Source organism: Lemur catta, chromosome 2 (genome assembly GCF_020740605.2).
Source record: "Lemur catta isolate mLemCat1 chromosome 2, mLemCat1.pri, whole genome shotgun sequence".
NCBI lineage: Eukaryota > Metazoa > Chordata > Mammalia > Primates > Lemuridae > Lemur > Lemur catta.
Genome location: NC_059129.1, coordinates 45,188,098 through 45,211,061, shown reverse-complemented (window position 1 = coordinate 45,211,061; position 22,964 = coordinate 45,188,098). Strand labels below are relative to the sequence as shown.

Sequence of the window (22,964 nt, the reverse complement as noted above, 5' to 3'; positions counted from 1 at the left end):
TGCGGAGAACGAGGCCGGCGGGCGGGAGGTCAGAGCGCCGCGGAGTCCGCGGGGCGGGCGGGAAGCCTCCCCGCGCCCCCTCCCCCGCGCCCGTCCCGGGTCCTACCGCAACTCGGCGGGCGCGCCGTGTCGAGACGTCCCCCGCGGGGCCCCGGGGAGCCGCGCAGAGAGGGAGGGACTCGGAGGTCCAGGAAGAGGGAGAAAGGGAGAAATTCGAGAAACAAACCACTCGGGGAGAACCAGCCAAACCGGGTCCGGGCAGGGCGGGCGCAGCCGCCAGGGCGGAGCCGGGTCTGGGGCCCCGGGAGTAGGGGGTGGGCTCGCGGGCGGGAGGGGGCGCTCCGCCTCGGCGGCTCGGGACGGGGGTGAGGGGGTAGCGAGCGCCGAGGCCCGTGCGCTCCGGCTCCGCCGGGCTCCTCGTGACGCGGCACCCAGGGCCCCCGGCACCGACGGGAGCCCTGCCCCCGAGGCTGCAGCCCCGCCCTCGGCCCCACCCCAGGCCGGAGCCCCAAATTTCGGCGGGGTCCCGGGGAGGGGGTAAGGCCTGGTGCGCAGGGAGAGGTAGGGACCGTCGCCCGGCGGGCGAGGAGAGGGGCGCCCAGGGCCGGGAGGGCCGCGGTGGCCCCCGATCCCGAGGCCCGGTGGGCGGCCCCACCCCTCCGGGCCAGTGCCCGCCCCCTGCGCGCCCCGCCCCCTCCTTCCCGCAGCGCCCACCCCCCGCCCCGGCTCCTCAACACAAACTTTCCGTCCCGCTCGCTCCCTCCTCCGCGCCCGGCGCCTCCCGCTCCAGCCCGGCTCATTCCGCACATTCCGGCCGGCCCCCTCCCCACGACCCCCCTTCCCGGCCCCCCGTCGGCTCCGTCGGGCCCGGCGCAGCGGCCCGGCCGGAGCGCCCCCCCGAGCTCGGACCAGGTAAGCCGGGCGGACGCCGGGAGGAGGCCCTGCTGGGGAGAGGTGGTTTGGTTGGTTGGTTCTGGATGGGGAGGCAACACTCGAGGGGGGCTGGGTCCCCGAGCTATTGTCCAGCCTGAGCAGGAGCCCCGGATCTGGGTGCCGGGAAGTTTAGAGAGAAGGGGGGAAAGCTCTCCGGGAAGCTCCGCCCCCCACCCCCCCGCGACGGGGACGCGTTGGTCGGGGGAGGTAAGGAAGCCGGGATACCGTGTCCCCCGTGCCATCGCCTGTCCCGCCGTCCGCGCTCGGGGTGTTGGGGCGCGGACCTGGGGGCCGCAGAGTTTGGAGGGCCTGCCACCGGGGAGCTGGTATCCGGGGCGCCCAGTCCCGGGCCCCGCCGCCCTTTGGACTCGCGGCTCGCGCTCTCCGGAGCCCGCCCGGCCCCGGCTCCACGCAGGCCGCGGCCCGGCCTCCCGGCGCCCAGGCCGGTTCTGCGCGCGGTGCCCGCGGCTGCGCTGGATTGTGGAGGGTGCCTGGGAGCAAAGCCGCGCTCCCCGGGCGTGTGTCCCCTGAGAGGCAGGGGCTCGAGTTCCCTCCTGTTCTGCTGCCTGCGTCGGGGTCGGGGTCGGGGTTCGGAGTTTCGTTTCTGAGCTCTAGGAGCCTGGTCCGGAGGGGGCTGGATTTGGGGCCTTTTCTTCACCACACTTCATCAGGGCCCTTGTGTGGACTTTAAAGGGTTTAAGGCTGGCTGCCTGGTCCACCCCTTCGCACCCCCGTTCCCTCCATTGTCTGTCATGCCCTTTATTCCTGCCTGGGAAAGGAAAACCAAGGGTGCCATTCTGGGTCTGTTTTCCAGCCCAGCCAGGTCCTGGGGCAGTGTCACTGAGACCCCCCCTGTGTCACCTTCCCTGGAGAGGGGCCCTGATTGGGGCTGAGAGATTCTTTCAGGGCAAGGGGGAATGAGGCCTTGGGGGAGGGCTTCTCAGGGGGTGTCTCGCTCTGTATCTTCCCTCTCTCCAGAGAGGGGCAGGACCAGGTCAGGCCTGGACTTGCAGCCCAGGAGAACAGGGGATGGAGGTGGGGACTGGACACAGCTCAGAGGGGCTGATGCCCATGGTAGCTCTGTCTGTCTGGTCTCCCAAGGCCTGGTTCTGTGTACACATGTTCCACCCCAGTGCTGGGGGCAAGGAGAGAAGAAAGTACTCCCAAAAGTTGGGATTTGGAGGAGTCATGTCCCCTCCCTTCCAGACTCCTGTAGTTCCCTTCCCAAGACCCTCTCCCCTAGGGGCACCCCCCAAAGGATGTGGTTCCGTGGTCTTCTGGGTCCTGCTCACCCTGTGGGCAAGGAATGGACAGATGTATCATCCAGGACTGAGCTCTCTGGTTAGGGTGACTTTAGGGGCCCTGGATGCCCCCTCTTCAGGGAGAGGCAGGAGCCAGTAGGAGCCTCAAGCTCTTGGGCCTTCCCCCACCCCTCCAGGGAGGGAACCCTAATGAATGCTAATTAGCGCATTTGGGCCACGGGAATGGCTCAGTAGACTGGTCAGAGGTTGCCAGGAGAGAGTGGCTCTTAAGTGTCCTGAGCCCTGCTCCCACCCTCACCCTCAGGTTGCAGACCCTGGTACGTTCTGCCAGTTGAAGAAATGTTAAACCAGGAGGACGGATCTCAACAGAGGAGGTCAGGAAATTAGGGATCTGGTCTAGCTGGACCTTTAACCAGTTACACCATCTCAGCAGGCCCCTTTGGGCCTTGGTTTCCCTGCTTGGAATCCCTTTCTCTGAGCTCCTCCTAGTCTCTGTCTTCCAGTGTGCTTTCCTTCTCCCCGCATTGTGGAACCTAAACCTGGGTCTGGAGGCGGGTGGGTGACCAGTGGTCCAAGGAAGAAGTCAAGGACAAACCAAGGACTGAGGAGTAGCTAAACCAGGTGAGCAGGGCTGAAAAGGTTGCAGGCAGCAGGTGTCAAAGGACAGGGAGCCCAGTAGAGTTGGGGGATCTTGCCCTTTGAAGCGGCCGTGGGGTCTGGCGGGGCTGGATGGGGTGGGTTTTCAGAGATCACTTGGATGGCCTGACCTTCTGCCCTCCTCCCAGACCCCTCTGGGGGCCCCCAGGGCTCTGTATGAAAGCTGGTTGGGAAGGAAGCTGTAAGTCCCACCCACCGCCCCACTCGAAGGGAAGCAAGGGGCCAGTGCACAGCAGTGAGAGCGGAGAAGGGAGCCATGAGGGGTCAAAAAGGTGCAGTTTCTGTGGAGGTGGCTGGGAGGTCACAGCCTTCTCTTCCAACATGGGGGCTGCAGAAGCTGTGGGGTCCCAGGGGTGACCTTGAGCATCCGGGTCTTCATGGACCTCTGGACAGCCTGGGCCATGGCAGGAGCTTCTCTGGTCAGAGCTGGGGAGGTCAGTGATCCCACTTGGCCCTGTCCCTCCCTTGCCCTCCTGGTGTTGTGCCAGCCGAGGGCTGCCTGCAGGAAGGGCTGCTGCCCCCCGGGGAGGACACTGGAGGAGCAGGGGGCTGGAGGCAGGGCCAGAGAATTCCATACCCCTGCAGATCCGCAAAGCACAGCCCTTGGGTTTCCTAGAGTGCTGATTGTTTCCTGTGCTCCCTGCCAGGCCCGAAAGGACAGGAAGTGATAGAAGGAAATGAGAGTGCAACCGTGTGTGACTCTGGATGTATGTGAGAGAGAAGCGGTGAGTGGGACATTCTGTGTGGCTGAGACGTGTGCGGGGCTGGATGCGCATGGGAGAGAACCCGTGTCAGACCGCTTGTGTGAGGCAGGGCACATGTATGAGAGAAACTGACTTTGTGACACTCATGTGTGTGACATGCTCTACGTGTGACTGATAGCACGTGTCCGTGAGAGAAACCGTGAATCGTAGTGTGCAGCTGCGCGTGTATGTGAGAACTCGCGTGGCCGTCGCCCTGGACGTGTCTGAGAAGGAAACCATTTGCCCGGCTGTGTGTGTGCCTGTGGGTGACGCCGGGCGTGGTTCAGATGCTCACTCCACGTGTGTGTGAGGGACACCGATTCATGATACTGTATGAGTGTGTGTGTGAGAGGCAGAATCAGTGACATTTTGTGTGACGTGCGATGCTGTGGTGTGACCACTCATGATGCTGTGTGTTGTGACCCAGTATGTGAGATGGCCACAGGTCTGCCTTTGTGTGACTCCACATGACACTATGTCTGAGTAAAAAGATGTGGTCAACTCTGACAGTGTGATGTGTGCGGCACCACGAGTTACGTCAAAGCACGCACGGAGAAGCAGTTCTGAGCAGAGTGTGAACGCGGTGTGTGAGCGACGCTGACCCCAGCAAGCGGGGCTGTGTGTGAGAGAAACTGTGTGGGGTGACTGTGCCTGCCTTCCTGGATGGTCACTATCTGCGCTTGTTTGGGACTGGCAGTGTGGTGACATCCTCGGCTGTGCCAGATGGTGTGTAGGATGCCATGTGGGACATGTTTGGGGGCCTGTGACCTGATGCATATGGCATCTATGTGGAAGACCATGAAAATGATAAGGCTGGCCGATGGCTCACGCCTGTAATCCTAGCACTCTGGGAGGCCAAGGCAGGAGGATCACTTGAGCTCAGGAGTTCGAGACCAGCCTGAGCAAGAGTGAGACCCCGTCTCTACTAAAAATAGGAAAATTACTCTCAACTAAAAATAGAAAAATTCGCCAGTTGTTGTGGCACGTGTCTATAGTCCCAGCTACTCCAGAGGCTGAGGCAGGAGGATCACTTGAGCCCAGGAGTTGGAGGTTTCAGTGAGCCCTGGCGTCAGCCTAGCTCACAGCAACATCCAGCTCCTGGGCTCAAGTGATCCTCCTGCCTCAGCCTCCCGAGTAGCTGGGACTACAGGCATGTGCCACCACACCCAGCTAATTTTTTGTTTCTATTTTTAGTTGCCCAGCCAATTTTTTTTCTATTTTTAGTAGAGATGGGTGTGGGTGGGGTGGGGTGGTCTTGCTCTTGCTCAGGCTGGTCTCGAAATCCTGAGCTCAAGCCATCCTCCGGCCTCGGCCTCCCAGAGTGCCAAGACTCTGTTTCAAAACAAAGACACTGATAAAAACAAGAAGAAGGAATGTACTTAATGCTGCTCAATTGTACTCTTAAAAATGGCTAAAATGGTAAATTTTATGGTATGTGTATTTTACCACAATAAAATTTTTTAAAAACCAGAAAGGATAAAACAACAACTCGAAGTACTGTAAAACAAAAACAAAAACACAGAAAGGAGAGAGGTGCGAGTAGTGCGTGTGCAGGACAGTGGCTGTGAGGAGACTGTGTGAGAGCAGGAGGGAGGACACAGGGGACACCTGTGTGTTCACAGAGGACACTGACTCGTGGGGGGATTGACCAAGTGGCTGGTGGCAGTTCAGTGGGTGACCCAGGGTACCTGGGAATCCCTCCCTGGAAGTGGGACAAGGTGAGGAGAAGGACAGTCTCAGAGGGGGTAAAGGGAGGGCTGGGGGCTGGAGGGCTCTGAGTCCCTACCCTCCTACCCCCTGCACTACTCTGGGGAGGGGGCATGGTAGCAGAGCTTTGCAGAGGAGGCCTGGGGGCTGTCCCACCCGCCTCAAGTAATGGGGGAGGAGGGGCAGAGTCTTGATTCCCAAATTGGAAGCACATTAATGGGGGGGAGGGGAAGGGCCCCTCCTCCCTCCTGTGGGCTCTGCAAATTGCTTCCTCCTGTAAAAATGGAGACCCTGCTCCAGGGAGGAGGGTGCTCCCTCCCCAGCCTGGCAGGGTGTGGCCACTTGGCGGAGTCCCTCAAGGGTCCCTGGACTAGAGATGGGAGAGGCAGATGCCATCCCTACCCGCTCCCCACTTGGTCCCAACCAGAGCCAGAGCGTGGCCACTTCTAGGGTGGGAGCCTCTGGCAGCTGGAGAACAGCTGGCCCGCTGTGGGGGCGGGCGGGGGAGGAGGGAGGAAAAGGCAGAGGGGGTGGGAGGCTCCCTCAGCCTCCTCAGCTGCCCTCCCCACCCTCAACCCCCTGACGGTCAGCCCGGCCCAGGTTTGAGGGCAGAGATTTAGGAGGAAACTGCTGATTTCACCAGTGATGTTCTCACTCAGAATGAGAGCATTTTAGGGGCTGGGGTCCTTGCAAGCGTGGACAGCTGCTGGCTGCTAGAGCCAGTAAGGTCACAGCTCAGTTTGTCGTCCCAGTGGGGCGAGTGCGGGGGGAGGGGTGAGAGTGAAGGGTGCCCACCTGCACCGATGGCCTTGTCTGGGCCCCCCAGCCCACGCTTCAGGCCGTCCCTCCCTCCCCACTGACCCTCCCTTCCCACTGAGAGGAGCTAGAGGGCCGGTGGTCTGCAGGCTACAGGGCCTGAGGGGGGTCCAGGGCCTCTGCAGGGGCTCCAGCTCTGGCTCTGGATCCTGGAGCTGTCCAGCCAGTTCTTCTGGCAGGTCTGGCCCCAGGGTGGGGAGTGGGCAGCAGGGTGCCCCTTATCTCCCCCAGGGCCCCACAGCCTGCTCACCCAGCCTCCCAGCTCCCATTCCTGCCCGCTCCCACAGGCCCTCTGAGCCCGGAAGGCTGAGGGCCCAGGGAGGGAAAGGGGTGAGGCAGAGGCAGCGTGCGTCCCCCAGCAGGGCTGCAGCCCGCTCCTCCTCTGCAGGGGCACAGGGGAGGTGTTCTGTGAGGAGGTGGAGGGTGGCAGCCCCTGGGATGGCACCGGAGTGTCCTTGACATGGCCCTGTGTGGCCTCCCTCAACACTCCCTCTCTCTGGTCTGCCCTGGCCTCTGGGTCTCTGTCCTTGTCCCTGTCTTTCTCTTTCTCCTGGTCCCTCCGGGCTTGCGCCTCCCATGCTGCCAGTCCACATCTGAGTTTCTTGGTCCCCCCACCCCCTGCAGTGTGCCTCCCTCTCTCTGGGTCTTCGTGGGTGGTGATGACACCCCCCCCCCCCCCCCCCCCCCCGTCCCCGCCAGCTGTCTGTCTGTCCTTGGGTCTGGCTGTCTCCAGCGCCCGCCTGCTGTCTCTCTCTGCATTTCTCCTCCTCTGGGTCTCCCAGACTTCACTCCCCAGGTCTCTTGTCCAACTCCTGCTGCCTTGGGCTTTTTCTCTCTCACCCTCTGGGGCTCCTCTGTGTCTCTTGCCTGTCTCTCTGGGTCCTTCTCCCACCTCTCTTTACCCCGGGCCCAGGCTCCCCCTTCCCCTCCCACCTGTCTCAGGCCCCACCCCTTCCCCCCTCTCCCCCTCCTAGTGGCATAGCCCAGCAAGGCCGAGGCTCTAGACACCTGGGGGCTGCCACCCCCGGGGGCCTGCCTGCCCTCTTGGCCCCAGCCAACCCCTTCGCCAAGCCTGAGGCCCACATTTGCCTCAGTCGTGTCGGCATCTGACCAGGGAGCCACAGCCCCCTCTGTCACCCTGGGCAGGGTCGCAGTGGTTTTGGGGTCTAGGGAGAGGAGGGCGCCACATGCCAGTCTCTGCCCTCGTCTACAGCAGTAATTCTGGGGGACAGTGTTCAGGCCTCTGCTGCCTCCCTCTGACCGAGACCCCGGCTCAGCCCCCAGCCTGGGGCGGCTGCCTGCCAGTGTGTGTGCCTCGGCTCAGGGTGCAAATACTCTGATTTGGCGGTCGACCCGGGTGCCCACACAGCATACCTGCACAGTGTGCTCCTGTGCATGGCTGCATATGGGGGTGCCACCTGCGGGCCCCTGTGTTGGCGCCTCTGCCCCAGGAGTGTTCCTAGAAAGTGAGTCTCGCGTGTACCTAGGAGCCAGCCGAAAGGAGGGACGGTGGTCCCATTCTATCCTTGACACGTCCTTTGGGCCGCCCCCTGGGCTCCCCTCCCCCTCACCAGCTGCCAGCGGTCCCAGCCAGGGGCTGCCCGCCCCGCCCCCCCAGTCTGTCCCAGCTCCCAAGCCTGCTGCTGTGTTCGCCATATTTGGCCACAGTGCTCCCGCGGGGGGCGGGGCGGGGCTGACATCACCCCAAGAAGGGGGGGGCACAGCCTGGATGAGGGGAGGCAGGAAAGTTGCTTTGGAAGTCTGGGCTGCCAGGGCCCCCGTGCGCTGGGCCCCTGCTGCTCTGAGGGAGGCCTCGGGAAGGATCTGGTGGGAATGGGTTGAGGACTTCGTTGGGAGGGGTCTTAGCTCATTGTAGCCCCTCTGCTCCTTCCCCCCTGACAGCCCCATGGCAGTGTCAGCGGATACCCGGGGGAGGCCCTGCATCCCAACTACAGGGTGAGGGACAGGCTGGCGATGGTGGGTCTGGCCCCCTGACTGGTCAAGACACAGCTTCCCCTCTCTCCCTGGCTGCCCACTGGCCATGGGAGAGATTCCTGGTGGTCTTGGAGGCTTCACAGTCAAGGCTATACGGCAGTGTGGGAGTTCTTAAAATTGCTTGAGCTGCTTGGGCTGAGGGGCACCCCCTGGTCTAGGCCCCACCGGCGGGCTCAGGGCAGTTGCTATGGCAGCTGGGTCTCCTTTCTCTCTCCCAGGGGTGGGGTTTCTCCACCAGTTTGAGACTTAAACTAGATTACTTGGGTTCAGAACCCAGATCTAGCACTTAATTGCTGTGTGCCCCTGGGGAAGTTGCTTCACCTCTCTGTTTCTTTGATTCCTGTGAAATAGGAATAAAATAGTATCTACCCCATAGGGTTATTGTGAGGATTAAATGAGTCAATGTGGTAAAATCCCAGAGTAGTACCTGGCATATGACAAGTACTGTTCTTTTTTTTTTTTTTTTTTTGAGACACAGTCTCACTTTGTTGCCTGGGCTAGAGTGAGTGCCGTGGCGTCAGCCTAGCTCACAGCAACCTCAAACTCCTGGGCTCAAGCGATCCTACTGCCTCAGCCTCCCGAGTAGCTGGGACTATAGGCATGCACCACCATGCCTGGCTAATTTTTTCTATATATATTTTAGTTGGCCAGATCATTTCTTTCTATTTTTAGTAGAGAAGGGGTCTCACTCTTGCTCAGGCTGGTCTCGAACTCCTGACCTCGAGCGATCCACCCGCCTCGGCCTCCCAGAGTGCTAGGATTACAGGCGTGAGCCACCGCGCCCGGCCACAAGTACTGTTCTTAGTAGTAACTTCCAGATCTATCTGACATTCAGGCCCTCCCACCCCATTCCACTAGCGACAGGCTGCTCCACAGGGAGAAGCCCACCTCACCCATTGGCAGGACCTGGAATCTTGTTCCTCTCCGTGGCTTCTGACAGGGTCCCCGTGTCTCTACCCCGGCCCCCCACCTCCCGCTGCCCAGAGCGGAGGCCCAGGGTCTAGCCCAGGGTCTAGCCGTCTGAGGCTGTGAGGCTCCCGGGACGTGGTGTGTTAATACGCTGGGCACGCGGTTCTGGGGCTGAAGGGCTTGGGGGGTGCCTTGGGCTGGGAGATGGGGGCCGTGGGGGCCGGCTGGGTGTGGTCTGGGTGAATAATGCAGCCTGGTGAGTGCAGTGCAGGGAACTGGGGTTGCAGAGCCCTGGCCCAGCGCGATGTGGGCCAGGCCAGGGGCCAGCGTGTGGGTGGTTTATGGGCTGTGTGGGCCGGGGAGGTGCGGGAACAGGAAGTGGGATGGCGGAGCGGGTGGGGTCGAGCCAGGCTGTGGGCCAGGCACCTTCTCAGTGGCTTTCCCACCCGCTCCCTTTTTGTAATTCCCGGGGCAGGTCCCGCCCCACGTTTAGGCTCCTTGGCAGCGTTCTGGTTAGTTGTCTATTTGGGGACAGGGAAGCTGTGCCCTTCCTGGGCCAGGGGCCCCCCTCATCCCAGGAGGGGTGCTCAGCCGAGTGTGCTATGCTGGGGTGACAACAGGAGGGGCACTGAGAGCTTGAGAGCCCGAAGCCCCGCCCCTGCCCCTCTCTCTCCCATGATGCCTCCGTAGCTGCATGGCCCTGTGAGCCTCAGTGTCCCTCTGTGAGTAGTGGGCGTCACGCCTTGCCTTCCTGTGTTAGTTTCGTAAGGACTGAATGAATATGAAAATGCTCTTTCCCCACAAAAGTGCTGTGTCGGTATAAGGCATTATTAATGTTGTTATTGATCCCTTCTATCATGAGCCAGGCATGTGGTTGGTACCTTGTTATGATCTAATTTAAATTTTAACCCACAACCTCGGGGAGACCCTTTCCTCATTTTACAGGACTGAGGCTCAGAGAGGTGAGGGAACTCATCCAAGGTCACACAGCTGTGAATCAGCTTAACCCCTGGTTGCTCCATCCCACCTGGAGCACCTGCCCCCAGGGTGGGGCTGTGGTCTGGGAGGACCTTGGCCTTGACCCCTCTGCATCTGCCCCCAGGCTCCTGGTGCCCAGTGGACTCAGGCCCAGAGCCCAGAGCAACCAGCACCATAGCGTCCAACAGCTGGAACGCCAGCAGCAGCCCCGGGGAGGCCCGGGAGGATGGGCCCGAGGGCCTGGACAAGGGACTGGACAACGATGCGGAGGGCGTGTGGAGCCCGGACATCGAGCAGAGCTTCCAGGAGGCCCTGGCCATCTACCCGCCCTGCGGCCGGCGCAAGATCATCCTGTCGGACGAGGGCAAGATGTACGGTGCGTGTGGGGGGCCCAGAGACACTGGCCCGCCTCCCCGGCCACTCCCCACTCTCTGCCCCCTCACCCAACCGGTTTGGCGAAATCCCGAGGCCGCCCCGCCGGCGAGTCTGGGCGTGCAAGCCTGTGTGTCTGGATCCTCCTCCGGCCTCCTCACAAACAAGCCTGGCCTGCCCCCACCAGCCGGCCCACACCTCTGCACCTGCCGCCCTCTCCCCTCCGCGGGCATGGAGGTTTCGGGCTGACTCAGTGGGCCCAGGAAACTGGGTCAGTCCTGGGTGCTCCAGGCAAGGCCTGGAGAGGGCCCCTCCCTGCAGGATGTGGAAAGGAGGCCCGAGGGCCGCGGCCTGGGTGAGGGTCCCCACACGGTTCCCTCCAGTTAGGGGGAGCTCGCTCTGTGACAACGGCCTGTGTTGGGAAGTGGGCTGGGGGAGGTGGGGACACTCGTCAGACCCCCTCCCTAGACTCTACTCTTTCTCTGGCTTCTCTCCCTGCCCTCTTGCCCACCTCCAGAGGGGATGTCCCCTCTTGTCCAGGCCCGAGACAGCTTTCCCAGAGCTGCATTTTAGGGATAACTCGGCTCCCCCCAGCCTCCCTGGTGGCCCCTGGTCAAGCAAGGCAGGCCCCAGCTTCTCCCCCCAGTGCCCAGGACCATGGTGGGTGTGGAAAGCAGCAGGGGCTGCCTGTGTCCCTTGGCCCCACCGCTCTGCCAACCCCCTCCCCCCCGGCCCCAGAGCCCCACTGTGGGGACAGGCAGATGTTCCAGGGCACCTCCACAGGGTGGGGGCCATCTGCCCCCACTGCTACCTCCCGATGGCTGGGGCAGCCCCACGGGGTATTTTTATCCAGGGCGGAGGGAGTGGGGTGGAGGGGCCGGCGGGAAGGGAGGAGCAGTGGGGCTGGTGCTGTCATCGGAGAGGAATTTGGAGAATTTGGCCAGTCTGGGGAGGCCATGGGGTTGGGGGGCAGAGGGCCTGGATTTGGGGGGTAGAGGTATACACCCTGAGGATGCTGATATGCGCAAGTACCCTCCCATGGACACTGGCCAGCTCTGGGCCCTCAGAGGGGCCGTGGTGCTGAGCAGAGCCCCCATCCCAAGGCTGACACGGTTCTCTCTCACGGGGCGGGAGCAACGCTGCTAACCAGTGACATAGGAATGACGGGCACAATACATGGTGACACGCTCAGTGACACATCTTGACACAGTATAGGAGGCACATTGGAGGTCGTCAGTCCTTCCTGGTCTTCCTTCACCAGAAAAGGAAAGTGACTTGTCCAGGGTCTCCCCCACGGCAAGGACAGAGCTGGGACAGAAGCCCGGTCCAGATCCCCTTCAGACTTGCGTGGGGACGTGTGAGAGACAGCCACCATCTCACTCGCACACACCCCAAATACATGCTTTCAGAGCTTTGGGGCTGGTGACACGGGGCAGCGTCGCTGGGGCTGGCGTGGCAGGGTGCCATGCCGGGACAGGCCCCCGGCACTGCCCTGCTGACCTGTGCCACAGGCCTCTGTCTGCAGGGAGGGCTGTCAGGGCGCCTGGCGCTGCCCTCGGCCCCTCCCCAGCCACCTTTGCCTGCCCCGCCGCGCAGCTTGGGGGACGTGGAGGAAGAGAGTGGGAAGGGATCGGTGTTTTGGGAAGGGTCCCGGGTGGCTTCCCTGCAGGGTCCGCCCTTTGCCCAGGCCTCATTTGTTCTCTCGCCGCAATCTAGGTCGCAACGAGTTGATCGCACGCTACATTAAACTGAGGACGGGGAAGACTCGGACGAGAAAACAGGTAGAGAGACGATTTATGCTGGGCCCCACACACTCCCCCACCCTCCAGGGCCTGTTCTGCCCTGCCCCCTCCTCGGAGCTGGCCCCGCCCAGCTGCCACCCTCCTTGTCCCATCACGGCCCCACCCTCCCTCTCCTGGCCACTTCCCACACTCCCCAGTAGGCCCGTTCACTCTTCCCGCTTTTCGTGGGGAGATGGCCCTGCTGTCCTCTCTGACCACCCAACACCTTGCCCGGGGCCTTTGCTTCAGGGACCACAGATAAGTCCACGGGGCTGCTGGGGCTCCTGCGTGGTCCCTGCCCAGCACGGAGCCACATGGTCAGAGAGAGGAGCGTGTGCAGGGCACTGTGGGACAGGCGTCCGACCCAGGCCGGGAAGGCATCCCGGGGAGGTGGCACTTGGGCGGCATTTAAAGAGGGAATGGGAGCCAGGCAGAGACGGGAGAGGTCCCTCCTTCCAGCCTGAGGAAGGCGGGTGTGTGAATAGTGACCATCGTACACCCACGCTGAGCTGACTCTGTATTAATTCACTTAATCCTCTCAGCGACTTTACGAGGTAGGCACGGTCATTATCTCCCTTTTACTGATGAGGAAACTGAGGCACAGGCAAGTTCAGTAACTGCCTCTAGGTCCCTCAGCTTCTGGCTGTGTGTCCAGGAGCGAGCTGTGCGGTCGGGTAGCTGCAGGCAGGTCACCCGCCAGCCGTGGTTCCCGAGCCACTGAGTGGTAACATGAGGAGACGCTTCGGACAGAGTAGTGTGGCAAAGAATTTGCTGCCGTTGTTATTACTGTCGTGGTTGTAAACGGAAAGCTGTCCTGGGCTTGGAAGGGAACTCTGGTGAAGTCATGCTTCACCCAAAGGCTGTGTTCCTGGGAACCTGTTGGTCACAGTGGGAAGGGGCCAGGGATTACTGAGCTTGGTCACGTGGAACTGAGGCCCAGGCGGCAGTGGTGGGCACATCCCAGCCTTAGTTCTGCGGCCACCGTTACACCTGCTGCTGTACGGTCCCCTGAGAAGGCCACCTGGACAATGAGCTTTTACAAACCAGCTGTTGACAGGCTCAGAATCCATTTATTTATTTTTTTTGAGACAGTCTTGCTCTGTCGCCTGGGCTAGAGTGCCGTGGCGTCTGCTTAGCTCACTGCAACCTCAAACTCCTGGGCTCAAGGGATCCTCCTGCCTCAGCCTCCCGAGTAGCTGGGACTACAGGCGTGTGTTACCACGCCCAGCTAATTTTTTTTATATAATTTTAGTTGCTCGGCCAATTTGTTTCTATTTTTTCAGTAGAGATGGGGTCTCACTCTTGCTCAGGCTGGTCTCGAACTCCCGAGCTCAAGCGATCCTCCTGCCTCAGCCTCCCAGAGTACTAACATTACAGACGTGAGCCACCGTGCCTGGCCCAGCTCAGAATTTTAAAAACCACTGGCCGTAATCATTTTGTAAGGGTGGGGCTCCTTCTAACTTTATCCTTTCCTAGAACTCTAGGTTTTTGTATCTAATATCCCCTTAGAAGAGGACCCCTCCTACAGTTGTGAGGACTACGTGGGTGGCATGTCTTTATGTGTTGCAAGAGCAACCAGCCAACAAGTTTGCTTTTTTTCCCCTGGTCATTCTTTATTTTATTAATACTTCTGGCAAAGAAATGCAGTTTTAGTTTTTTATGGCTACATGCAGCAATTGATAGCAAGTACAATGCCTCCATATGTTGGCAAAAACAGCTAAATAGTAAATTGGGATAAAGTTCCATGTGATTTTCGCCTGTCACAGAGTCGACCATTTTGGGGTGGTCCTCTGTGCCAAGGGTCCAAACAAGTTGTGGTAGTGTGGCTTGGTGGTGAAGCAAGTGGGCTCTGAAGTCAGACCTAGTTCAAATCCTGGCTCTAGCATGCAGCTGTGTGACCTTGGATAAGTTCCTTAACCTCTCTGTTTTTGGTTTGATCATCTGTAAGTCAGGGATATTAAAATAGTACCTACTTCCTAGCTTTGCAGTGAAGATCAGGTGAGTGGGTACGTGTGGAGCGCTGAGAACAATATGGACTGTGCTCAGTAAACATCCGTTACTGTGTCCTAGCATGAAGCGATCGGTAATTTTGCCGGACGTGTCTGATTCCGGGGCAGGGAGAGGCAGCGAGAGGCGCACCCACCCAGGTTCTAACCAAGTGGCGTCAGGGGCTGCCCAGCGTCACATACATAGTAGCTTTCAAGCTGTGATTAAAAAGAAAAATAAACTGTCTGTTTGTGGGGGTAAAAACAGCTTGCGAAGAAAGCCTGCAGCGGGTGCTGGTACCGCAGGTGCGAAGCCGCCTCCAGGCTCTGTTTGCTGCTGTTGCCCGGAGAAAACGGTGGTGTTTGGGTTCTCTGAGGATCAGGGTCGGATCCTTGACAGTGTCAAGAGTCTGTTGTGCAAGCCGGGCACACAGCCCAGGGTGTCCACATGCAGACCGCCATTAGCTCAGGTTTGCCAGCAGAGGCTTCAGGGAGAAGAGATGCAATTAAGAGCACCTACTGTGTACGTATATGCATTGGCATACGTTAGTCCAGGGAGAAGGAAGGTGCGTTGGGGCAGGAAGCTGCACGAGCAGAGCAGAAAACGCACCAGGCCTAGTTTTATAGGGTGGGGTTGGTGAGGTTGGTGGGGTTGGCAGGAGGACATAGGCAGTGGTACAGGGGGAGATCTTTGGTCAAGGATGTGGCCTTGTTCTGGAATTTAAAGACCAGCAGAGCATCGTAGCCATTGCTAGCCCCCTGTGGTGCCGGTTAGTAAACGGTGTCTCTGAGGTCACCCCTCAGAGGTGAGGGGTGAAGGAAGAAGTGAGGAAGAAGTCACCCCTTTTGGGGAGCGGACAGACACCCCTCTTCTGGGTTAGGAGCAGCCTTGTACCAGGGCACATAGCTTGGCCAACAGAACCTGGGCTGGATTTCAGTCCTCACTGGTACCCTCTAGGCCAGGTACTCTTTTTTTTTTTTAAGACAGAGTCTCGCTCTGTTGCCCGGGCTAGAGTGAGTGCCGTGGCGTCAGCCTAGCTCACAGCAACCTCAAACTCCTGGGCTCAAGCGATCCTCCTGCCTCAGCCTCCCGAGTTCCTGGGACTACAAGCATGTGTCACCATGCCTGGCTAATTTTATATATATATATATATATATTTTTTAGCCATCCAGGCCATTTCTTTCTATTTTTAGTAGAGATGGGGTCTCGCTCTTGCTCAGGCTGGTCTTGAACTCCTGACCTCGAGCAATCCTCCCACCTTGGCCTCCCAGAGTGCTAGGATTACAGGTGCAAGCCACCATGCCCAGCCTAGGCCAGGTACTCTTATACAGTGAACAACCTATACGACTGTACATGGTAGCCCCGGAAGCCACTGTAGCTCTTGAGTAAGACAAGGCCAAGAAGAGAGCAGCATTGGCAGTGCCAAGAGGTGTCTGCCCACAGGGGCCCCAGGGTTCCCCCATTTACATTTGGTCCCCCAGAGATGAGGGCTGGGATGCTCTTTTCTCCGTGGCCACCCTGTGGCTGTGCCTCCTCACTGTCTGTGTTTTCCTCTCTGGCGGGACTTGGGGCGGCCCCTAGGTGTCCAGCCACATACAGGTTCTAGCTCGGAAGAAGGTGCGCGAGTACCAGGTTGGCATCAAGGTACGTCGGGTGCCGGACTGGGGCCTCCAGCCCCTCCCGGGCCCCTTACCCACGGCGCCTCCAGCACTGTCCGTGCGCGGCTCAGGCCCCTGCCTCAGCTGTCCCTCTGGCCCACTCTGCCTCCTTTCTGGCTGCAGCTCTGTTCTGGCATCTCCTCCGCTCTCTCCGTTCTTGTTCTCTTCCTTTCTCTCCCCACAGGTCTCTAGCCACTTGCAGGTTCTAGCCAGGCGGAAATCTCGGGAGATTCAGTCCAAGCTGAAGGTATGGGCCCCTGCCACCTGGCCTGGCCCTGCCAGCACCCTCTTGGGCCCAGACCTGTTGCCACTCTTTGGTCCCAGCCTGGGCAGGGAGGGGCAGAGAGGCTGTGAGGGGTCTCAGAAACACACGTAGCAGCAGGAAGCCTAAGGACCGTGTCAGGCCACACAGGGCCACGGCCCCTGGAGACTGAACAGGAGCCCAAGGATAGCCAGCCCGACAGTGAGGAAGAGGGAGACCATCTGGGAGCCACTAAGGCCCACCTCTCCTTTTCTCCGTTTTTCTTTTTCTCCTTCCTCCTGACTGCTGCTTACTAACTGCATGGAGACTTCAGGTGGGCAGGGAGGAGCAGCGGGGGGTACCAGCTGGAGGGGCTAAAGAGGTGGGCATGGCAGTTCCTCGCAGGCCTGGCTGCTCTGCAGCTGACGATCTCAGTCTGGGGGTCGTGACCTTGTCAGGCCCCGTGTGGGCTGTGTGCTCTTCTCCCTGCCCACAGCTGCGCAGCGGGCTGAGCCTCCCGGCCCTGGCCCCAGACCTCCAGCTGACACCGACAGACCCGGGGTGCCAGCTTGTTCCTCCCCCATCTTCCCCTTTCCAGGGCCTGCCCCCACCTGGCAAGCACCCCCTCTGGGGGGATGGGGAGGGTCCACAGCTGCCTCTAAGCAGCTTCTTTGGGCCTCTCGGAAGCTAAAGCCAGGTGGGCGCTGGGGGGAGGTAGGCGGAGACGCGTCCCCAAGCCCACATGGCCCTCCCTCGTGCGAGTCTCTTCTAACCCACCCTCCCGCTTTCCTTTGCAGGCCATGAACCTGGTGAGTAGCACTGCCCGCCCCGGGGTGGGGTGGGGTGGGGAACCTGCGGCCTTGGGGCCACATGTGGCCTTCTGGATCCTTGAGGGCGGCCTTTTGACTGAATCCAAAGTTTACAGAACAAATCCTTTTTTTTTTTTTTTTTGAGACAGAGTCTCCTTCGTTTTGCCCTGGCTAGAGTGCCGTGGCGTCAGCCTAGCTCACAGCAACCTCAAACTCCTGGGCTCAAGCGATCCTCCTGCCTCAGCCTCCCGGGTACCTGGGACTACAGGCATGCACCACCATGCCCGGCTAATTTTTTCTATATATTTTTAGTTGTACAGATAATTTCTTTCTATTTTTAGTGGAGACGAGGATCTCGGTCTTGCTTAGATTGGTCTCGAACTCCTGGGCTCAAACGATCCACCTGCCTTGGCCTCCCAGAGGACAAACCCTTTTCATAGCCCAGAACATTTGATACAGGATTTTCAAATTAGAGATTGTGAAATCACTTTAATAGGTTTGCAAGCAGCATTGTTTAAAAATGAAATACAGTGGTTCTCAAACTTTAGTGTGCATCAGAGTCATCTGGAGGGATTGTCAAAACAAATTTCTGGGCCTCACCCTCAGAGTTTCTGATTCAGTAGGTCCGGGGCCTGAAAAATGTACGTTTCTCTTTTGTTTTTATTTTTTTGAGACAGGGTTTCACTCTGTCACCCTGGTGGTGTCATCATAGCTCACTGCAACCTCCAACTCCTGGGCTCAAGTGATCCTCCTGCCTCAGCCTCCTGAGTAGCTGGGACCACAGGCACGTGCTACCATGCTGGGCTAATTTTTTAAATTTTGTTTTTAGTAGCGATGAGGTCCTGCTATGTTTCTCAGGCTGGTCTTGAACTCCTGGCCTCAAGCCATCCTCCCGCCTTGGCCTCCCCAACGGCTAGGATTACAGGCGTGAGCCACACACCAGGCCTACTTTTCCAAATGCTTTCAGGTGATGCTTGTGCGGTTGGTCCATGGGCTGTACTTTGAGAACCACTGATGAAATATTATAGAATAGAAAGTGTGAGTGTGTATGACATACAATAAGAGGAAACACCAATATGTACTAGGCTATGGAATAAAATTATTTCTTACTGTGGGCATGGTCAGAGGTGATGTGCACCTAGGAGGCAGAGACCAGAGAGGGCCAGAGACTCTCCTGAGACCACACATCAGACCTGGACTCCCTGGGCCCCGAGGCCTGGGAGGGGGCCCCGAGGCAAGCCCACGCCTTGTCCCTGGCCCAGGCCTCACTCGGCCCCACTCCCCAGGACCAGGTCTCCAAGGACAAAGCCCTCCAGAGCATGGCGTCCATGTCCTCCGCCCAGATCGTCTCTGCCAGCGTCCTGCAGAACAAGTTCAGCCCACCCTCGCCCCTGCCCCAAGCCGTCTTCTCCACTTCCTCGCGGGTATGGGGTCCCAGGGGCAGGCTGGGTGGGCATGCTGTGAGGGACGAGCTTTAGTGGGGTCGTGGGGACTGAGGGGCCTGTCTTTGTCCCATCCTCGCAGTTCTGGAGCAGCCCCGCTCTCCTGGGACAGCAGCCTGGACCCTCTCAGGAGTGAGTACTGCGGCCCGACCTCCCTCGCCCCCTTCCTCCCGGCAGCCCCGCCGGGCCCCCTCCTCTGGGTTCCAGCAACAGCCGGGCAAAGTTGTAGTTCAGAAATGTCGGCCGCAGAGCGCAGTGGAGCCTGGGGCATCGTGGGCGCTTCCATGCGTGCGGTCGCCAGCCCACTCGCCCCCGGCGCCCGCAGTTAGTTTTCACCCAGGTAATCTCCGAGCCAGCCACTCGGTTCCTGAGTTGGGAAGGCGAGTATGCCTGGTTTCTTCAATCCTAAGAGGAAACCAAGGCTTCCACTGTAAGGCAGGCCCGTAGCTTAACAAACAGATTTTCGGGGTAGGGGTGGGCGGGTGGGGCTGAAATGCTGCATTCAGTGTGCACGTTAGTTGTGAGATGCAGCAGGTGTTCATAAAAGTTAAGATGGGAAGAAAACAAGCGTACGAGTCCGCTTGCCAGCGTGTGTTTCGGAGCCTCAAGAGAAAGGCTAGGTGGCTTTCTGTGGGGGCTGGGCCAGGTGGAAGGGGGGGAAGAGGGTGACCCTCTAACCGGGCTGTGCTCCTGTCTGCAGCATCAAGCCCTTTGCACAGCCAGCCTACCCCATCCAGCCGCCCCTGCCGCCGACGCTTGGCAGTAAGTTCCCCGCGTGAGGCCGCTGCCACCACCGCTCTCCCTGGCACCTGCACCTCTGCTCGGGAGAGCCGGGCCCAGCTGTGTGTGTGTGTGTGTGTGTGTGTGTGTGTGTGTGTGTGCGCGCGCGCGCGCGCACGTGTTGGGAGGGACGGGGAGACAGCGTCTGTAGGGGATCGGGACAGGCCAGAAATATCTCCTTTACCTTGTACAATGTTGTTTTCGGAACTCTGGCACAAAACCATAGCCAATACACAGCTACGGGAAACACCACCCAAACTATTACATTTATATACCTCTCTATGGATAGAACACTCCCTGTAAGAAGATAACACCAAAATCCTAATAGGGATTTTTACTCTCTCTAGGAGGTAGGATTCTGGGGAATTATTATTTCCCCTTTTTGCTTTTGTGTTTTCTATTTAAAAACACATTAGTACCGACACAAGAACATCCTTTGTGTATGCTACTAGGGCTGCCACAGAGAGTTGTGCAGGTTGTTACTGCACAGGGACACCCAGTAGGGGGATCAAAATCCAATCCGTGTTCCCACCCCAGAGGGGCACTGTTTTCTAGTTTGCGCGGAGGCTCTGCGGGCTGGGGCAGTAGCCATGTGCCCGCGCCCATGCAGATGAGGCTCCATCTCGCCCTCCCAGGTTACGAGCCCCTGGCCCCGCTCCCCCCAGCCGCTGCCTCTGTGCCCGTGTGGCAGGACCGCACCATCGCCTCCTCCCGGCTGCGGCTCCTCGAGTACTCAGCCTTCATGGAGGTGCAGCGAGACCCCGACACGGTAATGTGTTTGGGGGTGGGAGTGAGGCTTTGCACAGTCACGGAGAGGCTGGCTGGGCATTCCAGGACCACAGCTCAGGGTCCTGGGGTTCGGGGTCTGGCCCGCCTGAGAAGCCACAGGGCAGCTCTGTCACCATGCGGCACCCCCTTCCCCACCCCAGGCCGCAGGCTCGGGTGCCCTCCTGACCTTGTCTGGGCCGTCCCCACAGTACAGCAAACACCTGTTTGTGCACATCGGCCAGACAAACCCCGCCTTCTCAGACCCGCCCCTGGAGGCAGTTGACGTGCGCCAGATCTACGACAAGTTCCCTGAGAAAAAGGGGGGACTGAAAGAGCTCTATGAGAAGGGGCCCCCGAATGCCTTCTTCCTCGTCAAGTTCTGGGTGAGCCGCCCTGGGCCCTCTCTGCTGCCAGCCCTTTCCCCAGCCCAGATGTGCAGCACCCCATGGGCCACTGCACTGCCCCCCGACACTGCTGTCTCCCTGCGGCCCGTGGGCAGAGTGCCGGAGGTGGGTCCCTGGGCGGAAGGCCAACGTGGTGTGGCAGGAAGCCTCCCTCTGGCCTCTGCCAGCACCTGAAGCTCCCACTTCCACCCCCAGGCCGACCTCAACAGCACCATCCAGGAGGGCCCCGGAGCCTTCTATGGGGTCAGCTCCCAGTACAGCTCCACCGATAGCATGACCATCAGCGTCTCCACCAAGGTGTGCTCCTTTGGCAAGCAGGTGGTGGAGAAGGTGGAGGTGAGTGGTGGCCCAGGTGGCGTGGTGGGGCCGGGAGCACGCAGACCAGGTGACACACTATCTCTGGGCTGTCCGCAGACCGAGTACGCCAGGCTGGAGAATGGGCGCTTCGTGTACCGGATCCACCGCTCGCCCATGTGCGAGTACATGATCAACTTCATCCACAAGCTGAAACACCTGCCCGAGAAGTACATGATGAACAGTGTCCTGGAGAACTTCACCATCCTGCAGGTGTGGGGGGCAGCAGGGGATGTGGGGGGGTCCTGGGAGGGCCACAGGCCAGGGGCCTCAAAGTGGGGTAGCCAGACCCATTACTCAGATGAGAAACTGAGACCAGGAAGGAGAAGGGTCTGCTTGGCCCCTGCCCGGTGGCCCTGTTCTGCCTGACCTCCTGAATCTTCCTACAAATCCCCTAGGTGGTCACAAGCCGGGATTCCCAGGAGACATTGCTTGTCATTGCTTTTGTCTTCGAAGTCTCCACCAGCGAGCACGGAGCCCAGCACCACGTCTACAAGCTCGTCAAAGACTAGGGTGCCTCTGACCCCCCAAAAGGATGCAGGACAAGCATCTCCTCCGCATACCTGCCTGGCACCCACAGGGGACCAGGACTGAGGACTCATCCACCTGCCAGGCCTCAGGCCCAGGACCCAGGAGGCCTCCCCACTACCCCGGCACACACGCTCCCTGCCACTGTTCTGCGCTTTAATCGTGGGAGAAGAGAGCGAGCTCGGCAGTGGGGCAGCCTGCCCGGGGCACTGACCCACCATTGCCCAGCTCTGCCCAGCCTCAAGTGACCTCAGAGAGGCAGGGACGGAGGACACCTTCAGGCTCTGGCATGTGTGGCCACTGACCCCCCCAGGGCAGTGGGATGGGCAGGTGAGGGTAGAATGGAGATGGAGGAGTCGACACGCAGAGGCCCCGGGGAAGGAGTATCATGTCAGGGTTAGGCTGAGGAAAGAGAGGGGCCCCCACTTCTTTGCACCTTCTGCGTGCCAGGCCTGGTGCCAAGGCTCCTTGCATGGCTTGTGCCGTCCTCAGACCCTACAAAGCAGGCGTGGGCCTCCATGTTTCAGATGAAGTGCTGAGACTCCAAGAAGTGGAGGCACCCACAAGAGGGTGGGCAGAGCTGGAGTTCTCGTCCAGGGCTGCCTGTCCCCAGAGCCCAGGTTTACACTACCTCCCTGCAGCAGGGGGTGGCCACGGGGTGGGGGAGGGGCTCTGCACTGGGGGTGAGGAGTGGCGCCTCCTTGGGGGCCTGGACACAGGACCTTCTCCGAGTCCCCCAGCGCAGGGAGCACCTGTTTCTGACCAGGCAGAGAGGGAAGTGCAGCAGCTACGAGGCACCTGTTAGCACCCCTGTCAGCCCGCAAGCCAGCCATTGGCCCCAGGAGCCTCCAGGCACCCCTCCAAGCTGCCCTTGGTAGATCAGGAGCCCAAGCACCCACCAGAGGCAGGCCCCGGCTGAGAAACGGGACTGAGGGCCAGGGAGAGGAAGATGCAGTCCCGGCCTCCTGGCAGACCAGACACCAGGGGAGGAGGGCTAGCAGGCGGCTTTGATATTTTCTCTTGCCCAAGACTTGGGTGTGACAAACCCTTGGTGGGCACTGCCCCCTTCTGTTCTTTCCCACCTCAGTCCCCCACCCAGCCCCACCCCCACCCTGGAGCAGCCACTCGCAGACCCAGTTCTGGGACCGAAGGTTAACCCTTCCCCTGCGGCCCCTTCTCTGCTCCCAGGCCCCTGGGGGCAGCCAGGCCTGTGCGGCAGCAGCCCTCGGTGTTCATGAGTTTCATATGAAGTACTGTGCCCTTCCCTTCCTCGGCCCTGCCCCTGCCCCTGCCAGAACTTCCTGACGGTCCTCACAGTTTGCATATCGCTCAGGCCACCTCCAGACCCCACCTAGGTTTTATAATGTATATTATATATATTTTTGTGTATTTTTTAAATCCAGCTATGATGGGTTATATCATAAATGTGGCTTGGGGCTGGGGCAGAGGCCCTCAAGGCCCTGCTCCTGCTCAAAAAAAAAAAAAAATTAAAGTTATTTGTGGGTCAGTCATGTGACCAGTTAGTTGTGTGCCAGACCTTTGGATTGGAGCAGCTTCAGGTGAGTGCTCCTCCTGGGCTCTGGTGTGTCACCGTCCATCCTGGCACCTTCCCATCTCTGCTGAGGGGCCCCCAGCCCTGCCCATACTTCAAACATATGATGCAAGGGCCCCACGAAAGCTTTGCCAGCTCCCGACAGTTCTCACAGTCCCTCCTGCCTTGAACTGAGCACTTTTCGCCCAGTGCTGGCCTGAGCTCACCTAAGTGATTTGCCCAAGGTCACACAATGGGAGCTCCAGGGCCCTGCTAAGCCAGCACATACATAAGAGCCTCAAGGAGGCTC

At 59.8% G+C, this 22,964-nt stretch overlaps 1 protein-coding gene across 6 annotated transcripts; it reads left to right on the top strand.

The window, feature by feature from the left end:
- The first annotated feature begins 709 nt into the window (after positions 1 to 709).
- TEAD3 (TEA domain transcription factor 3) lies at positions 710 to 22,630 on the top strand. 6 transcript variants are annotated; one of them, XM_045543578.1, is made up of 14 exons: positions 710 to 912; positions 10,125 to 10,376; positions 12,089 to 12,153; positions 15,721 to 15,783; positions 15,982 to 16,044; positions 16,836 to 16,847; positions 18,134 to 18,271; positions 18,372 to 18,421; positions 18,990 to 19,051; positions 19,705 to 19,838; positions 20,047 to 20,220; positions 20,437 to 20,577; positions 20,656 to 20,808; positions 20,994 to 22,630. In XM_045543578.1, the coding sequence occupies exons 2-14, from the start codon at positions 10,370 to 10,372 to the stop codon at positions 21,105 to 21,107; spliced, it is 1,176 nt and encodes a 391-aa protein (XP_045399534.1). In that variant the 5' UTR covers positions 710 to 912; positions 10,125 to 10,369; the 3' UTR covers positions 21,108 to 22,630. The 6 variants fall into 6 exon arrangements, with proteins under 6 accessions (XP_045399534.1, XP_045399536.1, XP_045399533.1 ...); XM_045543580.1 differs by lacking the exon at positions 15,982 to 16,044; XM_045543577.1 differs by having other exon boundaries at positions 15,721 to 16,044.
- The last annotated feature ends 334 nt before the right edge of the window (positions 22,631 to 22,964 follow it).